Source organism: Magnolia sinica, chromosome 3, assembly GCF_029962835.1.
Source record: "Magnolia sinica isolate HGM2019 chromosome 3, MsV1, whole genome shotgun sequence".
NCBI classification, from domain to species: Eukaryota; Viridiplantae; Streptophyta; class Magnoliopsida; order Magnoliales; family Magnoliaceae; genus Magnolia; species Magnolia sinica.
Genome location: NC_080575.1, coordinates 110,002,138 through 110,023,102, shown reverse-complemented (window position 1 = coordinate 110,023,102; position 20,965 = coordinate 110,002,138). Strand labels below are relative to the sequence as shown.

At 37.8% G+C, this 20,965-nt stretch overlaps 1 protein-coding gene across 7 annotated transcripts in view; it reads right to left on the bottom strand.

Annotated features, from left to right (window-relative positions):
• LOC131240681 (myosin-6-like) overlaps positions 1–20,965 on the bottom strand; it is an 87,700-nt gene that overhangs the window by 33,716 nt on the left and 33,019 nt on the right. For 5 of the 7 annotated variants that reach the window (XM_058239073.1, XM_058239071.1, XM_058239070.1 and 2 more), the window contains 16 exons: positions 18,400–18,577; positions 17,142–17,347; positions 16,759–16,878; positions 16,143–16,241; positions 15,178–15,282; positions 14,886–15,098; positions 14,209–14,412; positions 13,400–13,603; positions 12,731–12,934; positions 12,386–12,589; positions 12,111–12,250; positions 11,823–11,934; positions 11,660–11,737; positions 11,333–11,503; positions 6,638–6,790; positions 6,280–6,459 (listed from right to left, as the gene is read on the bottom strand). In XM_058239073.1, coding sequence (XP_058095056.1) covers positions 6,280–6,459; positions 6,638–6,790; positions 11,333–11,503; positions 11,660–11,737; positions 11,823–11,934; positions 12,111–12,250; positions 12,386–12,589; positions 12,731–12,934; positions 13,400–13,603; positions 14,209–14,412; positions 14,886–15,098; positions 15,178–15,282; positions 16,143–16,241; positions 16,759–16,878; positions 17,142–17,347; positions 18,400–18,577 — 2,571 coding nt within the window. The remainder of the gene's footprint in view (positions 1–6,279; positions 6,460–6,637; positions 6,791–11,332; positions 11,504–11,659; positions 11,738–11,822; positions 11,935–12,110; positions 12,251–12,385; positions 12,590–12,730; positions 12,935–13,399; positions 13,604–14,208; positions 14,413–14,885; positions 15,099–15,177; positions 15,283–16,142; positions 16,242–16,758; positions 16,879–17,141; positions 17,348–18,399; positions 18,578–20,965) is intronic. The other 2 variants (XM_058239072.1, XM_058239075.1) reach the window with 2 other exon arrangements.

The window sequence follows — 20,965 nt, the reverse complement described above, 5'->3', positions numbered from 1 at the left end:
ACGTTCCATCCCATAAAGCATGGCTGGTCTTATAACTATCCTGTAAAACTTTCCTTTCAATTTGAATGGTACATGGCGATCACATAAAACTCCATAGGCACATCTCCATTGCTTCCACCTAGCTTGAATTCTATGGGTAACATCCTGCTCAATTTGTCCACTCATGAATTATCCACCCATGGTAACAAAAGTGGTCATTTTGGGCAACTTCTCGGTTAGCAATATTAACTAAGATTAGAATTTTGAATATTGTCCATAGTGGTGCAAGTCTCATGTTGCGCACACTATTTGTATTGTAGCTTGCATTATTTGTAGTGTAGCTTGCATTATTTGTAGTGTAGTGTATGTTATACACTGCGTGGTGTAGAGAGGATGTAGCATATGCTACAGTTAAAGCTCCAATTTTTAAGATTTTGGCTCTAAAACATTTTTCTTAGTTGAGTAGCAATAGAAAAATGGTGGTGACTCATCCTCCTCACATGTAGCACTAAACAATAGCTATGCAGAGTACTGAAAGTATTGAGTCCTGTTGTATATAGAGTATATCTCTCGAATGACACCTGTTACAACCGTAACTATCTCTACAAGTGTAACAGGTGTATGGTTGAAGAGTCGCAAGCATTTTTTTACAATGTGTAAACAAACACACAAATTATGCTAATGAGGAAAGAAAAGGATAAAACAAATGCATCCAAACCATTGAGTCAATGTGTCACAGATCAACCCTTGGCACGCAAACATCTAAAAAGCGAATTGTCCTTGCCACATAAGGATAGATCATCCAAACATCAAAAGGATCCCTTTCAAGAAAGATGAGCCTTGTCATTCAGAGGTGGGGAAGCGTCTCCTTGAGTAGTCCTAAAACATCAATTCCCCAAGAATGGAAGCTTTTTTGGTGGATGGCTTAAAATTAACAAAATTCTTAAATTGGACCATTTTCAACATTGAGAACATAAACGTTCCAATTTTTGTTTTATGCACAATATGGTGCATTAATCAGTTATCCATCTTTCCATTCATTGTCAAGTGACTCAGTTTATGTAGGGGCATTTTCTGTAGTAATTCAAGATGTTGGATTATTATTTTTTTTCTCGAAAAGGAGACCAGTTCCTTGATTGATAGATGAAAGAACTTTATGTGAATGCTCCAATCTGCACTTCACCAGTGTATTTGTAAATAGCTGAATAAATGCATCTTTAACGTGTGGTAGCTCCTTTGGTGATAAGAAACCAACAAGCATCAAAAGTAATATAATCAAGCAGGTCTTCATTAAAAAGATGAGGGGTTTCAGTTTTCGATTTACTAAAAGAGCAAATGGAGATATCTACTCTTCAAGACATGAAATCAAACTTCAATTGATCCTCCCTGGTAATCCAGGTCCCTTCAGTATTGACAGAGTTCTTATAAAAGGAGTGATTAGAATGGTCTTTTCAGACCATCCAGATGGGGAACACTCAAATGAAGCAAAGATCAAAGCTGTCAGACAAAAGTTGCAAATTTTTCTATTCGCATACACACCCTATTGTTTTGACCACTGCAGTTCTTGATGAAGTGGAGCCCATGGCTCCATATCATTCTTTTGCTTGTCATGTTGCAGGGAGGAGCTCATCAAACAAGATGAGCTACCTTTCGGAACCACGCGTCCCATGCCAACAAACAACCAGGGATGAAAATCCAAAACGATTTCTTATATGCAAAGAGGCATATGGAGGATTTGAAAAAAGGAAAAGAAGTACCATTTAGTTAATATTTCTAAGGAGTTGCAAATGGACCTGATGGTTCAACAATCATTGATGGTTCAAGAATTGCTAGGCCAACATTACATGTAGTAGTACCTAGAATGACAACTAGAGAAACAGGTCATTGGGCCATGCAGGTTCTCCATTATAAATATGTCCCATCCCTTTAGCCAATTTAGCTTGTAATACAGGATCATTTGAGTTAGATTTTTTTTTATTGGGATATGTGAATTCTCATGGATCCATCCGTTGAAGAAACCAGACATGATAATTTTTCATTCTCTAACTTGAGCAAGAATCAAAGGAGTGGGGTATTTTGTTCCTGTTTAGTCTTGTCCATTCCATTTCTGAGGTTTCTTTCAGTTACTTATTGACAATAAGTGACCGTATTCTGCCCAAAAAGTAAAACACAAGTAATAAAAAGAGAATACTAAAGATTCAAGCCATAGGATTTCTCAATTCTGACAGAAGGTACTCTAGAGAGTGTTAGTGTCAAGTGTATGTGATTAGTGGCTCCTTTAATGTAAGTGCATGTGCACACTTTCCTCTACTCCCGTAGTGTACTATATGCTCTATTCTAATAAAACATTGTGTGTTAGGGCATGTTAGCCTAACAGAACATTTTCCCCAAACTCTCCTCTTTCTTCTTCTCTCTCACTCTTCTCCTCTTTTCTCCACACTATAATCATCAAACCTTTTTCTACTAGTACTTATTAGATCGAGAAGTACATTAGATCTAGTAGAATGAATAATCTGTATCCAGAATTATACCAATCCAACCCATTTCACGAAGAAAATGTGACCATAATTAACCAACCAATAAAACTACTTAAAAATAATAATAATAATAATAATAATAATAATAATTAGACATCATCATATTGATAGGAGAAACTTTACACGAGAGCTTTGGGCTGACCCAACTATAAAAAGGGGCGGGGTCCGCCTATCGTAAGAACGAAAAAGAAAGGAATTGACTACTGAAACTAGTGTTACCTCAGGTTGCCCAATCCCACCCTGTCTAGGAAAATGAGGCCTTTGGTAATCTGAGGCAGGTCCCTTGCTGATTGGAAGAGCATCCGGGACTGAGCAGTGCTGCCCCTCCTAGCTAGATCATCAGCAACTGCATTTGCTTCCCTGGGGATGTGAGAGATGGAGACCTCCAAGTCGGCCGATATCCTCTTAATCCTGGACCACTAGTAGCTCAAGGCCGATGGGGGAGATGAGATCATCGCAAGGATGTCCACAACCACTTTGGAATCACTCTCTACCTCCACTTTGGAGTAACCCAAATCCACACAGTGGGAGAGGCCCTCCCAAATTGCCATGATCTCTACTCGAGAGTTGGATCCAACACTGTAATCAGACGTGAAAGCAAACAAAAAATCTCCATCACTATTTCTACCCACGCCACCACCCCCAGATGGGCCCGGGTTCCCCAGCGATGAGCCGTCCACGTTGATCTTGACCCAAGCCATTTTGGGCCTAGTCCATTTGATCAATTGGATCTCCCTCCTAACGCTTGGGACGCCATTGAAGCCTTGCGCCGATAAGGCTAAGGAGGAAGCTCGCTTTAGAACTTTTGGGGGAGGGAGGGATGGAACGAGTCAGCTAACCCAGAGCTGGATTCTAGTAATAACTCTCGAAGGGCAGGTTGGGACATCCTCGAATCCCGCCGCATTTCTGGACATCCAGATCTCCCAAAAAATAAGTGAGGGGATAAAACCCGTGAGGGTGTGCAGCTGGTCAGATGTTGCTACAAATGCGCACCACTTAGAAGCTCTGATGATTGCTGAATCCTAGTGGGAAGTCTGAATCTTGAAAATGGGCTGAAAGAAGGTCCAAACTTTGGAGGTGAGCTCTCCCAAGGAGAAGACATGGTCAATAGATTTTGTGTGGATCGGATTGGGGTCATGGTAGCACACACATTTCGAGGCCAAATGGGCCCTTTTGATTATGTTCTATCATCAACTGGGATGGCTTTGTGAATTATCTTCCAAGAGAGTAGAGAGATCTTAGGGGGTAGCTTCGAGTGCCAAACCCAAACGGACCACCTTTTTTTAACGGCAGGGGGTCTAGAATACAGTCAAGCATGACCAACCTTCAGCTCGCCTAAAGTAGAAGCAACCGACACCCGTTTGTCTTCCAAATCGAAGGTACAATACCCGTTGTCCGCCACGTGATCGAGCACTATAGCAGGCAGATGATTTCTGACCGCAACCACGTCCCTCAACCCATTAGGCCCGATGAAGTCCCTGACTTGGGCCAGCTGCGGCTGAGGCAGAGAGGGGGCTGCCTGAAGCTTCCAGCCTGATAAGGGCCCAAGTCCTGTCCAGTCATCCTCCCATAATCTGCACTGCCCGTTCCCTAGTAACCACCGCAAACTTGCCACAATAGATGCAAAAGTTTTGCGAATTTGCTTCCACAAGGGCGAGGCCCAAGGGACCAGCCTCCCGCTACCTTCCGAATGAAGGTCGTTTGTGTATTTTGCTTTCATAAAAGTTGCCCAGCAACTACCTTTAGCCTTGCATAGGATAACCCATGCCATTTTCATCCTAAATGCCTGCATTATGGTGGTCAAATTTTGAAATCCCAACCCACCTTCCGACAATGGGGAGGAGACGACTTTCCAATTTACCCAGTGGCAGCTCTTTCTATCTTTGTTACAGCCCCAAAAGAAGTCGGCAGCAGCCCTTTCCAACTCGCCCAGAAGAGTGCGGGGTATGTCTGTCGCTGCCATTGTGTGGACAGGAATGCTGCTAAGGACATGTTTAATTAGCGTGATTCGGCCAGCTTGAGACAAGATTTTCCCTTTCCAACCCGCCAATCGGTTTTGAAAATTTTCCAACGTAGATAGAAAGTAAGCTCTCTTCGCCCTGCCCTTGAAGATTGAGACTCCTAAATATGTGAAAGGGGCCTCTCTGTGATTGCTTGTCACAAATAACAAGAGGCCTAAAACATTTTTTGACTTCCAATATGCAACAAGGCCTAAAACATTTCATTTGCCTTTATTTGTAGCAAGCCTGATGAAGTAGCCGCATTTGCCTTGATTGGGTGATGTCGAGGTTCAATTAAAGCTTTGTTTTTTTCTTCTTTTTTTTTTTGGGGGGGGGGGGGGGGGATGGGGTGTGTGGAAGGTAGTGATGCTTGCCATTTTTTGGTCTATATGGCTTGAAAGGAATAATTGGTGCTTCCAAAACATCTTTGGTTCTAAGATTGGTGTGTATAATCGGATTGCCTTGTATATCAGAGAGTGGGCTCCCTGAGGGTGTTGTTCGGGGTTTATTTTTCTATTTTTTCTGTTTATTTTTATTTTTTTTCTATTTTGTTTTGTGTTCGTCTCTGTTGTGTTCTGTATTTCTGGCCTTTGGCACTAATAATATTCCTTCTTCTTTCAAAAAAAAGAGAGTAACCGATACCTTAGCTAAAAGTGTGATAAGAGTAGTGTTCGAAATATCAGTATTGTGTTGCGTATCGCATCATTGGGATATAGATACATATCAGTTATCGCACGGGATGTATCATTTGTATCGGGTAATTTATTGCACTTTTTGGGAAACAAGGGGAAACAATGGGAAAATGGTTGAATTTTTCAATGAAACTTCAAGGATTATTAAAAAGACCTTGATACACACTTTTAAATCATAACATTTCAAAAAAAAAAAAAGTACACATAATAGGTTTCCTTTGTATAGTGTCCTAACTAATACAATTATAGTCAAATTGAATGCATAACATTTAGAGTGTATGTGATGATCATTTCATCGAACACTCCTGAATACTTCGAAATTAGTCTCAATCGATAGCTGGTTGAAGGGAAATTTCAAAAAAATAATAATATTTTAATATCTTTTTATTACTTTTTAATTAAAAATGATTTTTATTTTTCAAAAATTGAGAAGAACTTAACAAATCAGTAGATCAGCCCTCATACATGCTTGATTTCATGTTTGGAGTGCTACATCGTAAGCAAATTGGGAGAAATTGGGAAAATTCTGAATTTTCCCTAATTTTCCCCAAATAGGACCACGTACACACAAATTTCGAAATTAGAGCATATGTGATGATCATTTCATCAAATACTCCTAAAAACTTTGAAATTAATCTCAATTGGCAGCTAGTTGAAGGAAATTTTTGAAAAAACATGGAGAACATGAAGAACCAACTCCATGATTTTTCCTGAAAAACCAATGGATTTGTAACCATTTGACACTGATTTAACATAATTTCAAAGAGAGAGAGAGAGAGAGAGAGAGATCAGAAATTGAAAATGCCCATCAGATTGAACATATGAGATATATCAGCACTACCTGTGCGTTTTGTATTGCACAGGTGGGATACAAGATATATCGTGGGATATATCAGTCGATACATTGATATTTAAAATATTGGATAAGAGTAAATAACTATATTATGATTTATGAGTGTTTCACCACTTCATTCGTGTTCAATTTATTAAAAAAAAAAAAAAAAAGAGGAGGTGCCATTACTCATTGACAAAAAAAGAAGAAGAAGAAGAAGAAGCTAACTTTCACCACACCTGAACACATTGAGTAAGCAGTGGTGTCAAAGTAGTCTTCAGTTGGTCACGAATAATTCCAAATATCTTCTCAACATATGCTGTGAGCTGCTGCTTAAAAAGCGAGGCAGGGTACTTCGCATCAACTTGGCGTATGACAGCCAGATTACCTACCGGAAGGTTCGAAGAAGAGCGGAATCCCTGAGAGAGAATAAAATCACATTTTATAGCGAAATGAGCAATTTTGTCATGTTTTAGTTACTTTATGCACTTGAAAAAAAATCTGAAAATGCATTAATCATGTCCATGCCCAAGAGGCAATCAAGTTCCATAATGATGAAGGGAAATGAAGTAAAAAAGAAAAAAGGTGCTTCTTTACTAGGGTCATTCTCCCGAATAATGACATTGGAGGGGGTGGTTTGTGAGGAGTGCCTCCAGCTGCACCAGGTTCTTTTAGACTTCGTTGTAGCAAGAACAACAAAGTTGATGTATTTGATAGCCAGTAAACCAAATGATTACTGTTCTCCTCATTCTGCATAATAGATTATAGATTCATATTAAAACAAGTGAATCAGGTTACATTTCATGTTATGCGAAATTCAAAAGTGAAAATAGGTTCTCATAAACTATGTACTTCGTGACATGCAGGGATAGAAGATTTTGATCTACCCAAATGAACAAATGAGAGAAAAAAAAGGGGGGGGGGGGGGGGGGGGGGGGGGTGGGGTGTGGGGGGGGCGTGGTGCGGGGAATCATAAATAAAGAAAACCCTACTTAGAGCCTTAGCAGCCTAAGCCCCGACCAATCTTAAATAGCCCTCGTATAATCTAACTGGAAGACCATGGCAGAAGGGCTATGCATGAAGTGGAAGACTTCAAAAAAGGTATGCAAGGATGTTGGTCCTTGTGTGGGGAATTGGAGGTGGCTCTGAGTCATACCAGTGTTTTAAAACCTGGACTTAGCATCAAACCATTTACTAAAACAAAGAAGTTAACCATGATGCCATGGAAGTGCCATAAGTAAATTAACTAAAACAAAGAAGTTATAAAAAGATAAATTCTTGAAATACTTGAAATATGAGATGACCTGCTGTTGGATGGATAAAGCAACTAGAAGGCTACGGCTCCGTTTGGCACAAGCCACGCAGCTATATGGATAGTGTTGCCTTGATCAAATTATTTTGGTAATGATACTATCTATCTGTATAAGCATGTATTAATAATGCAATGGATATATGATGTTTGGAAAAATGATCACATACATGTGTGAGGGGTAAATTCCATTTTTTAGGTTATGCTCCATCCATAGTTGACTCAGCGATCTAGACGGACTGGTTTTTCTGAAAACAGCCACGCGGGTACAATTTTGGCAATGCAAGTGCATTAACTAAGATAGACCACCAGCCAATCTTCAGTCCCCTTCCCTTTTAAAAAATTCAGAAAAAGAGCCTGACTTCTCGCTAGTGTGGCAAGGGGTGGGGGTGTGCCTACCATGAAGATGGGGTGTACAAATTATTTACATACAACCCACACCGTCTATCAAATGCAATAATACATGTTTCAACAAGATCTCAAAAATCAGTACTATTCAAAACTAAGGTGGGCCAAACATAGGAAATGGCAGGTGTCTCCAGTTCAACTGTTTCCAATGGTGTGGCCCTCCGAAGTTTTGGATGGGCTTAATTTTTGGGATTCAAGGTAAACAAGAGGCTGAGCACCTGATGGATGGTTTGGATCTAATCCACCTTTCTTCCATGCGACTATGCCACACATGTTAGAACCACTCCCTTGTCAAAATAGCTGGATTCAGAGTTTTTTTTTCACAGAATCCAGCTATTAGCATGACACGACAGTTAACGCTAGAGAAAAAATAGGCAGTGAATAATGCTATTTCAATACCTACATTTATGAGCATAGCAAATTTAGTGCCAAACACAAGATTATCTATCATACTAAAACTATATTTATGCTAATAATGCTATGACGCAGGCCAAACTAGGCCTACATTGGGTGGAGATTGACACCGTGGAAATGGAATATGGCATAGCCATCACATGACAGTACACGTGACAGGGTGACATGTCCATTGAGACTGTCCATCTAGTGGTCCCTACCAATGTTGCAAAAATCTTTAGCGTATCGCAAATCGTAGTAGGGATGAATCGTATCGAATCACAAATTGTATCGTAAATCGTAAGGTTTTTTACATTTTTCTTAAATTTTTGATTTTTTTAACATAAATAAATCAGAAATTTTTTAAAAACATATTAATCTTCCTTTTGCCATCAATGTGCACCAAGTAACCATGTCATGATAGTGTTAAAGGATTCTTATTCCTTTATTTTTTTTCTTTCAAGTAATTTCCCTTAAAAAAACATACAAGGGTCCTTTAATAATTTATGTTCTTGTTATCTTTCTTGAATGTAGAATCACAATGGCGTAGAATCACAATGGCAAAGCGGCCTTTGATATTGTAGCCTGACAAAAAAGATATTCTGATTTTGAAATATCATTCATAATACATACAAGTCAGCATGATCGTAACCATCCATAAAAACATTACAGGTAAGTCATACATCAATTTGGTGTTTCGACTAGTTAAGAAGTAAGAACTCACAAAAAAAAAAAAAAAAAAACTACATGATTTTATATTGAAGAAAATATATATCATTTAATCTCTTACAAAGAGCAAATAAAATAATCTACCTTTTCTAAAGGATTCTTACAGCCTCCACCAATTTAAAAACATAAAATAAAAGCCAAGTGAAGCTTAAAATACAAGACAACAAGAATAATTTGAATCGTAAATTGGGATTTGAATCACTAAATCATAGGATTCAAATGGATTCAAGGTTGGGATTCAAATCATTTTGCTTAAGATTCGACTAAAATCATATATCGTAAGTTGTAAGATTTTAACAATATTGGTCCCTACTATTGATGGCAGATGATTCAAGAATCAAATGACTCTAGCCATCTAAATAGTGGCCACCAAAGGGATAGTAGGAAAGAGAAACTGTCTATGGTCAACATTAAGCATTGAGAAGTGAAGGAAATGAATCGCTATGATCCTCCGATAAGTGTTATTTCCCACACATAAGTCATCCAAGATGATGCCCTCTAGATGGTGATGCAGGGACATGTGATGTCCTAATCCTAGATGTATGTATAATCAGGTTAAAGAATGTTCAAATAAATACACGAATCAACTAACTATTTCCAATCAAAGGGATTAGGTAAATTTCAACACAATAATGAGGTCGTTCCGTCAGGATCATGCCCCTTAGCATAAAATTGTGTAAACAGTAAAAATGAAGGACCTAGGGATATGATGATATCCCAGATCTAGCATAAGTCAGTCTATGGTCAAGTTTGCATCTGATTGTACTGACTAACCATCCCTCTTTTCCGTTCAAACTAGAAAGGGGATATCTAGAGAGAAACGAAAGGGGTGAAGAATGAAGGGTTCGAGATGGAAAAAAGTACAGGTCTTTTTGTTGTCAAAAGAAAAGGAGGATGATTCTTACCTTTTCCTACACATCGAAGATCTAGAAAGAAGAAAACTTGAAATCGGGGTGGAATCCTCAACACCCAAGGGCCAATCCTAAAACTCTAATCTCTTGAATAAAGAAGAAGAAAAGATACGAATTTCTATTCATTCAATAATAATGAAAATAGGGTTTCTCACAATGTATATATAAGCTATGGAAAAAGTAAAAGTTCACTAAAGCCCCTGAAAACAAGAAAAATAACAAAAAGATGAAAAAATAAAGAAAGTACAATAAAGCCCCTGAAACAAGAAAAAAGAACAAAAACACGTAAAACTAAAACACCCGTGTGGTAGGGTGTGAAATCCGACTCATGGATCTATGGTCAGGGTGTGGTCATGCCGCTCTTGCACTCGTAGCGTGTCAGAAAATGGGTCCGATGGACCCAACATCCATCCACATCAACTCCTCCACTCCGGTACTCTGTCGGCGACGCCTCCTCCTCTGGTACACTCTAAAGGGTGCACCACTGATGTCCGCATCAGATGGACAATCTGGAATTACACGTAACCCTTCCAAGTGTATTGTAGAAATAACCTACACTGGATTGGACGGCAATAGTTGGAGGAGGTTGTAGCTAGTGTGGGTTTGTTTGTTTGTGTGTGCGTGTGTGTGTGGGGGGGGGGTGATGTTCATGTTCATTTTTGCAACTGGAAAACCCATCCAAACTGGGTGATCCTATCCAGAAAACAGGTTTATAAAAGCCTAACTGTTTTAGTGTGCAATTCTCCCCTATCCAGAAAACAGGTTTATAAAAGCCCAACTGTTTTAGTGTGCAATTCTCCAAACCAGTCTAATCATATGGGATAACATCTCGAGGTCAAGTAAATGATATGGATGTTTGGGGATGGCACCAGCTGATATAGCTATGGATTTTTGTTTTGTTTATCATTATTTCCATCCCATTTCTTGAAGAAACTTAAAGGTTATTGAAGGAAGTTGAATGAAAGTAGAGGGAGTGATGGGGGTAAGTAGTTAGGGAAGGGTCCTAAAGTATAGGTTTGGACTATGAGGGTGAATGATGCGTGTTGCTCAAGAAAAGGAGAATAAGAAAGAGCCTTAATTGGTGATGTAAGTCATGAATGAGAGGGAGAGGACCACGACACGACGCTAGAAAGGGGTAAGCATCCCCTACAATATGAGATGGAGAGAAAATGTGAATATGGAAGACAAATGCCCTACGCTCTCCAACCCTACAAGATCCGTGAGCATTGAAGGCTGAGGGATTTTATGAGAAAGTAAACGTAGAGGGAGAGGAGAATCGTTGAAAAGGAAGAGTAATGAGGCGAAGGTGGCATTGGGTGCATAAATTGATATCTATTATCTGTATGACAAAGATATGCAGTTCTTCAAAACTGAAAATAACCACTTCATCATAAGAGTACATAATTGTGTTTGTTCAATAAGAATTTATTACATGAACGTTTTCCAGAAAATGGAATTGTCTAATGGGATATTATTTAGATGATGTTTCCAAGATTTGTAAATCAAATAAATAACGAATCTGTATAAACAACATTCAATTACCTCAATTGCAGAACCAATCATCTGAATAAGACGGTCAAAAACACTAGTCCGTTCAGCTTCAAACAATCTCCAATGAAGAAGACATTTGTATATGGTAAATGCTGCAACTGGTTTTCCTTGACTGAACCCAATATTTTGGACCACACATTTCATAAGAGCATCTAAGCTCTCCTGTGACAAAAGAGGATCATCACATTGGCTGAATTGAGTTAGGCCGAGGAAGGCATGAAGCACATAATAAATTACACAGAATCTTTTTTCTTTCTTTCTTTTTGAAACTAATAAATTACACAGATTAGATGAATGCTGATACTAGTGAGCACATACATGCTGTCTCTGAACCTGGGATGCCCTCAACTTGCTATTGGATAATGCATTATTCTCATGGTGACCATTCTCCAAATTCTGCAAGTAAAGAAATCCTAAGATAGAACCATCCTGAGGAGAACCATGAAATAAAGATTTGAATTAATCCAGAACTCATATACACCTTCATTTTTGGAATTGACAAATGCCCTGAAATGTGTTTTACAGGTGTTTTTAACAAGGCCTGTTGCCTTAGAATATCCACGGTCTCCATGTCCAAGAGCTTTTCTTCTAGTCTGTGACAAAAAGTAAACAATGATTTTTCAATTACAAAAAAAGGACAATCATGAGAAAGAAACAAGGGAGCACTAAAATAGTTTTCTTCTTATTATTTAGAAATGGCAGAATCCATTGAAGCTGAAGCTTAATTCTAGCTTAACAGTAAGAAAGCTAGCAAAGAAATTACTAGAACCTCTGCATGTCAGTCTTCAATTGAATTATCTTTGACTCTGCGTCCATAGCCTGCTTAAGCCTTTCTTCACTAAGCCTGTGTGTTTCTTCATACTTTCTTTCAGTTTCATCTACCTTCTTTTCCAGTGAGCTCACCATGGCCTACGACAAATTAATGATGAGTGACATAAATATCACAAGTAGAAATGCAAATGCATGTTCACCCATGGAATTTAGGCAAACTAAATTGAAATGTTATGTTATTCGTCACAAAACTCCTTGAGATGGCAATCCCACCTTCAGTTGTTCATTTTCAAAAGTAAGTTTATCCAATAGCACACTATCAACGACTGGGACCCCCTGTAGGACAGGAATTAGGTCTGCTGCTTCTTTCCCAGCCTCTTGTTCCTTCACTAGCATCTTTTCAGTTTCTTTGGATTGAAGCTGCATCTCTTCCAATTGCATTTCTTCAATCTTCTTTTCCAGTGAACCCACCATAGCCTATAACAAATTAATGTTGAGTGACATAAATATCATTAGTAGAAATGCAAATGAATGTTAACCCATGGAATTTAGGCAAACTAATCTGAATGCTATGTTATTCACAACAAAACTCTTTCATCCTTGAAATGGCAATCCCACCTTCAGTTTTTCATTTTCAACGGTAAGTTTATCCAACAGCACATTATCAACAACTGGGACCCCCTGCATGACAGGAATTTGATCTGCTGCTTTGTTTGCAACCTCTTGTTCCATCACCAGCATCTCTTTAGTTTCTTTGAATTGAAGTTGCATCCCATCCAGTTGAATTTCGTCAATCTTCTTTTCCAGTGAACTCACCATAGCCTATAACAAATTAATGGTGAGTGATGTAAATATCACAAGCAGATACAAATTTATGTTAGCCCATGGACTTTAGGCAAACTAATTTGAAGTGATATAACTCGTTGATTGCAATCAACTAGACTGTTAGATAGAGCTTGATTGTAATCAACCTACGTAATAGTCTATTACATTGTGCCTGTGGGAGTTTTATGTTCTCATCGCCAGTCCCCAGCCCAGATAAAAGAGGGTTGTGTCAAGCTGGCGGCTGGCATCAAACTTATGCCATAACTTTCAACATGAATCCGAACAATATGACATTCCAAACTCATGCTCAGGCGTTCCCTGTCCTTGATAGAGTGGAATGGCGAAACAGGATTCATATGGCTAACCCCAATTGATTAGAATAACAGTTAGATGATGATGATGAATTCGAAACACTATATTATCCATAACAAAACTCTGTTTTTCTTGAGATGGCAATCCTACCTTCAGTTTTTCATTTTCAACAGTAAGTTTATCCAACAGCACACTATCAACAACTGGGACCTCCTGCATGACAGGAATTTGCTCTCCTGCATTTTTTGCAACCTCGTGGTCCATCACCAGCATCTCTTTAGTTTCTTTGAATTGAAGTTGCATCCCATCCAGTTGAATTTCGTCAATCTTCTTTTCCAGTGAACTCACCATAGCCTATAACAAATTAATGGTGAGTGACACAAATATCACAAGCAGATGCAAATTTATGTTAGCCCATGGACTTTAAGCAAACTAATTTGAAATGTTACAACTCGTTGATTGTAATCAACCTATGTCATAGACTGTTAGATAGCAATTTTTTTTTACCACACACACACTCACACACCCACACACACCACAATTGGTACTCGAACCCATGATCTCTATGTTGAAACTCTTCTGAGTCTACCACCGAGCCATGAGTAGGGACCCCTGTTAGATAGTTCTTGATTGTAACCAACCTACGTAATAGTCTATTTACATTGTGCTTGTGGGAGTTTTATGCTCTCATTGCTGGTCCCCAGACAAGATAAAAGAGGGTTGTGTCAAGCTGGCTGCTGGAATCAAACTTATGCCATAACTTTCAACATGAATCTGAACAATATGACATTCCAAACTCATGCTCAGGCGTTCCCTGCCCTTGATAGAGTGGAATGGTGAAACAGGATTCATATGGCTGACCCCAATTGATTGGAATAAGGGTCAGATGATGATGATGAAGAATTTGAAACACTGTTATCCAGAACAAAACTCTGTCAACCTTGAGATGGCAATCCCACCTTTAGTTTTTCATTTTCAACAATAAGTTTATCCAACAGCACATTATCAACAACTGGCACCTCCTGCATGAGAGGAATTTGCTCTGCTGCTTCTTTTGCAACCTCTTGTTCTATCACCAGCATCTCTTTAGTTTCTTTGAATTGAAGTTGAATCCCGTCCAGTTGAATTTCGTCAATCTTCTTTTCCAGTGAACTCACCATAACCTATAATAAATTAATGGTGAGTGACATAAGTATCACAAGCAGATGCAAATTTATGTTAGCCCATGGACTTTAGGCAAACTAATTTGAAATGCTATAACTCATTGATTGTAGTCAACATATGTCATAGACTGTTTGATGGCGCTTGATTGTAATCAACCTACATAATAGTCTACTACATTGTGCCTATGGGAGTTTTATGCTCTCATTGCCAGTCCCCAGCCAAGATAAAAGAGGGCTGTGACAAGCTGGCGGCTGGCATCAAACTTATGCCATAACTTTCAACATGAATCCGAACAATCTGACATTCCAAACTCATGCTCAGGCGTTCCCTGCCCTTGATAGAGTGGAGTAGCGAAACAGGATTCATACGGCTGACCCCAATTGATTGGAATAAGGGTTAGATGATGATGATGAACTTGAAATGCTATGTTATTCACAACAAAACTCTGGCATCCTTGATATGACAGTCCCACCTTCAGTTTTTCATTTTCAACAGTAACTTTATCCAACAACACGTTATCAACAACTGGGACCTCCTGTGTCAGAGCAATTTGCTCTGCAGTCTTTTTTGCAGCCTCTCTTTCCTTCATCAGAATCTCTTTGGTTTCTTCGAATTGAAGTTGCATCTCGTCTAGAGCAGATTGCAATTTTGCAATTTCTCGTGTTTTAGCTTCCTCTATCTCAGCCTATAAAAGAAAATGAGAATCATGAACTAGCATGATAAGATGATATCAGAAATGCAACCAAGTTGGCAGAAAACCATACCTCCTTCATCAGAATCTCTTTGGCTTCTTCGAATTGAAGTAGCATCTCGTCCAGAGCAGATTGCAATTTTGCATTTTCTCGTGTTTTAGCTTCCTCTATCTCAGCCTATAAAAGAAAATGAGAATCATGAATTAGCATGATAAGATGATATCAGAAATGCAACCAAGTTGGCAGACAACCATACTTCAATGAGCCACACCAGCCTCTCCCTATTCATTCATGAGTCATGACAACATCATGCATAAAAAAAATAATAACAGTAATTTTATTTTTATTTTTTTAAAGTACTGGGAAATGTTCACACTTAATTTGGGTGACAGTCAAAATTTCCATCAAAGCAATGGAAATGCCAAAAAAAAAAAAAAGGAAGAAGAAGAAAAAGAATGTAAAGTTCAGGTTTAGTACAGTTTTGAGTTTTGACTCAAAAAGGGGCGATATATGCAAGCATGTACATTCTATTAACAAATAGCAATTGCCAATCTCTGTATTTTAAAATCATCATCAATTTTTTTTTCATTTTTTTTTCTTTAATAAACGCATTTTGAAGCCTTAAAGTTATTACAGCAATGGCATGTATGATGGCTACACAACCACTTGCTGGAAAGAAAAATTACTACAAAGGCTTGCTTCCTTCCGAAAAAAGAAAATCCTACAACCTGAGGCCACGAAAGTGTCAACACCAACTTTCGAGTCCTAACTAAACGAAGAATTACAAAGTAGGGTGCATTATGAGATCTCAGGATAGAAAACTGCAATCTGCAATTTCTCCCTGCCCATTGGTGGTTTCTTAATACTACAACTCTAGAATACTACTGTCCAGATCTAGGTAATCTACACCTTGGTCGTAACCAATGAATTGGTGCAGAATAGGACTGGACTCCTAGCAACTCTGTCAGATATCACTTGGATATGGACAAATGTGATTTACATAACCAGAAAGAATGTATGGTACTTATTAAGTTCACCTTCATGCCTCTCTCCATCTGTAGTTCTAACGTAAGATCTTCAACTTGCTTTTCCAACTTACTTTTGGCAGCTTGGAGAGCACCAGTTTCCTTAGCTGCCTGCAGATAAAGACGAAAAAAAAAAAAGGAAGAAGAAGAAGAACTATCAACTGATCTGAGGCTTATGAAAAAATGAAAGGAACAAAACTAGGGATTTAAACAGGCAGTTGATGTTTAGTTTCTAGAACAGTGTCACTGATAACAGAAGAATAAAACAGACAAAGCAAGTGCTAACTATTTCATTGACTAGCCAGCTCCTGTTTTGAGGAAAAGCTGCTGCAACAGTTTTCAACTTCATGGAATTAACATGACATTGCAAACCAGAATGTGATTCTACAAGAAACATCAACCCTGAGGAACATAAAAAGGATAATCAAGTCTTTGTCAAAGTCCAAAATGTAAGACCAAGGTGCGAACTTGTACAAATTTAAATTATCACCAGAAAATTCTCATGAATTATCTGAAAATTCATTATCAGTGATAACCAAATCCAAAGAGAGGCTTGGAGAGTTGAAGAGAATAACAAGATGCAACTTCTCCCTTAACAAGATTGTATGACTAAAAATAAAAAGCTCACCATTTTGAGTTTCTTTAGCTCTCTTCGAGCAACTCTTCCTCTCCATGCACATTGTGTGGTGATTGCTGCCTTCTTTATCCTCATATAATGCATGCGAGCCAAGAATTGGCGGCATTGACTCTAGAGTAAAGAACTAAAACCACTCAGAATAAAGATGGAAAATAAATAGCAGACTAAATTTTCCAGCAAGACATGTAAGAGGATCTGGAAAGGATAAATAGTTCTAAAAACCATCTACTTCACGGAAGTGAAGTAATAGGAGTGGGATTTCTTTCGATAGTCTTGTCATCGAATAGCTGCAAAAGTATAATAAGAGATGGGCAGACCAAAGATCCTTCACAAGATCCATAATCACAATGAACTTAGTCAACAATTTCATTTACCTGGATAACAACTGCAGCTCTCCTCTGCCTCCTGAAAGTCAGCTCGTTACGAGCAGCTATCCCACGCAAACCAGATTGGATAGTAATGGCTGAAAAAGACAAGTTTTTATAAGCCTTCCTTGCAAGATACATGCGAAAATATTTCTGGATCTTCAGACAGGCAGCTTCTCTTCTCATTATTCCATAAACTTTCTGTGCAAGTTGTCCTGAAATAAGCACAAATTAATTCACATACAGTCCAAAAACAGCATCCTGTATCCTTTGCATCAGAACACATGAATGCTTATTATATCTTTTAGATATATAAGGAAACAAGTCCAGATGAAAAAAATGCATCTATTATAGTAGATTAATCTCTTAAGCAATGTTGTCAAAATGGTTATCATATCACAAATCGTAGTATGGTTGAATCGTATCGAATCGCAAATTGTGTCGTATATCGTAATATTTTTTTATAATTTTCTTAAACTTTTGAAAAAATAAATAAATCAGATTTTTTAAGACCTCATCAATCTTCCTTATGCCATCAATGTGCACCAAGTAATACCATGTCATGATAGGGTTAAAGGATTCCTATTCCTTTATTTTTAATTTTTTTTCTCTTTCAAGAAATTTCCCTTAAAAAAATACAAGGATCCTTTAATAATTTATATTCTTGTTACCTTTTTTTAATGCAGAATCACAGTGAAAAAGCGGCCTTTGATACTGTAGACCGATGAAAAAAGATATTTTGATTTCTCAACATCATTCCAGAATACATAAGCCAGCATGAATGTAACCATCTATAAAAACATTACAGGTAAGTCATACATCAATTTGGTGTTTCGACTAGTTAAGAAGTAAGAAATCACAAAAAAAAAAAAAAAAAAAAAAAAAAAAAAAGAAGAAGAAGAAGAAGAAGAAGAAAAGCTACATGATTTTATTTTGAAGAAAATATATATCATTTAATCTCTTACAAAGAACAAATAAAATAATTTATCTTTTCTAAACGATTCTTAAAGACCCCACCAATTTAAAAACATAGAATGAAAGCCAAGTGAAGCTTAAAATACAAGAGAACAAGTATAATTTGAATCATAAATCGGGATTTGAATTGTAAATTGTAGGATTCAAATCACAGAATCGTAGATCCATATAAAAAAGGATTCAAGGTTGGGATTCAAATCGTTTTGCTTAATATTTGACTCAAATCATTCAATCGTAAATTGTGGGATTTTGACAACACTGCTCTTAAGACACATTTAATAGTATTCAATACCTCTGCATGCTGCTTGAATCTCTATTGCAGATCGCCGCAATGAGACAAATGTTTTGTGGGCCAAGTGTGAACGGACTTTCCTTTGGATAATGGCAGCTGATCTTCCTAAAACCTCATTCCTACGGGCGTCTAGTTCTGCCATCTGACCGGCCCTAAGAAACACCTTTGTTTTCCCTACCTGCATGTTTCAATTGGAACAATAAGGACATTTTCTGAATGCATATTAGCGCCTTCTAAGTGGAGATCAAAACAATTGGCAATTCTATCTATGGGTTTGATCAGTCAAAATTAGCTATAAATGCAAGGAATAACCACTCAAAATCCATTAGGCAAGTGCATTAAACTAATTATTCAGACCCCAGTAAAGATCACCACCATTACCTTAGTAATATTACCAAAACATTTAAATGCAACCACTATTTTTCTCTCTTGGCAGTTCCTTTTTACCAAAATATACAAAATTTCAATAAAAAGAAAAAAGAAAAAAGAAAAAGAAAAGCTCAGTATACCACCAAAAAATAAAAATAAAAATGCCTACAACGACCAACAACTTAATCGAAACCTTAAGATGGATAAACATAACTGCACAGCTTAATACCATGTTCCAGTTGCTTTACTAGCTGTATTTGAACTCTCCAAGTATAAAAGCCATTATGAACGCTCGTAAACACAGCCCTTGAGATACTTTAGATGCACCTATTCAGCACACCTCCAACCACCGTTGCTTCAAGCAATCTCCACAATTGTGCTCATTGTTTGAATTATCTCTGATATTATCGTTATCTCCAGCTTGGCGATACCGATAACACCGGTAGTATTAGAAATTCCAAGCATCAACAATGTATTGCTAAGTACTGCCAACAAATCGATATCGCCAATATTTTCATTTGTGTAGATTCAGGCGTCGCTTGTATTACTAATGTATCGATATCGCCAATATTTCCAAATGTGTAAATTCTAGGTGACGCTTGTATCACAAGTGCATCAACGATGTTTCAATAATATCGCTAACGTAGAGATATCACAGAAAGTTTGTTTATTTAAAAAAAAAAAAAAATCTATTTCAAATTTTTTATGAGCGAATTGTTGAATGCGGTTTTCAATTTGTCGTTGCTAATTTTAATTATATCTCAATATTATCATTGTTGCAACATGCGTGATATCAAGACCACAACCTTTTGTTTCCTTTCCTGTTGTTGATGATTTCTTTGCAAAATATCATAAGTTGTCAATATTCTGCAATATTGATGGATGTTTGGATGGAAGGTTGGATGGTTAGAGAAGCCTGCAAATGGTTTTTATGACGACACACATGCTTTTAAGCCCCCATTAAATGGAAATTTATTGTGTATATATATTTTTTTGCAAATTTTTTTATTCTTAAATATGCAAATATGTGTATTTTAGCATCTCCTGAAGTTTCACTGAAAATTCTACTGTTTTCCCCATGTTTTCTCGCATTTCTGGTTATCAGCAATATCGATATTGATTCTGTATCCCCAACCAGCGAAACTTGTAGCAATACCGATACTTTGAACACTGGTTGTGCTTATATTGTTTCCATCAGCCACACAGCATAATGGCAAAGATAATTGAGTAATATGAGCTCCAAATGACAAGTGACTAATATAAACCTAATGATCCCATCCAAGGACAAACACGACAAGCATGACATAAATGAAACCAAAGTGAAGTTTAACGCATAAGTTCCAGGATAAAAGAAAATGATCACCATAGTCCTGTGGATTAGATATGATAAAACACAATAACCTTAAAAGCTACACGAGCTGTTTTCCCTCCCTCCCTCCCTCTCGGTTTGGAAAGATGAAAATTTCATTAATGATTGGAAAGCGTGATTACACTAGCAATTATGGAAGGTGACCCTATCATCACTCTAAAATGATACATACTCACAAACAAGATTACAATGCAATATTTAGGTTCCCATGCTCAATGCCTTTTCATCAAAAATCCATTGAATCCCATTTGCTTCTCATCGATGCAGCAGAAGATCCAGAAATTTCAGGAGTCTCAATGACCCAACCCAATACCATGGAGACGACAGCATATGATGTACCTGTGATTGATTTAGCTTTGTCCTTCAATATTATTCCATTTTTCCATATTCCCCATATGATTGTGTATGGAATTAGGGCCTAAATTCTTTTACTTTTCTCCAAAAATGGACCTGAGGTCCAGCAAGCCATGACCTCTACCAGAGACCACTGTTATCACCCAGCTGATCTTGTCCCATTCACAGTGTAAGAATATGCGATCCACTAATTCCTTTCTTTGTTTGCGCATCATGCATATATTAACCATCACCATCTTTCTTTTCTTCTCTTTTCCCTTTTTCACTTTTTGTAAAAGTTAACAGAAGTAATCAGAAAGAAGAAGGATACAACTTAAGGGATAGGAAATTAAGATCAGGGTGCAAGTAGCCCTCCCATTATTCCCACCATTGTTTGGAGTGTCCCTGATATTAGCCATATCTCCAGCTCTGTGATAGCGAAAACACTAGTAGTGATACCAATAACATTGGTAGCATCAGAAACTCTAAATATCG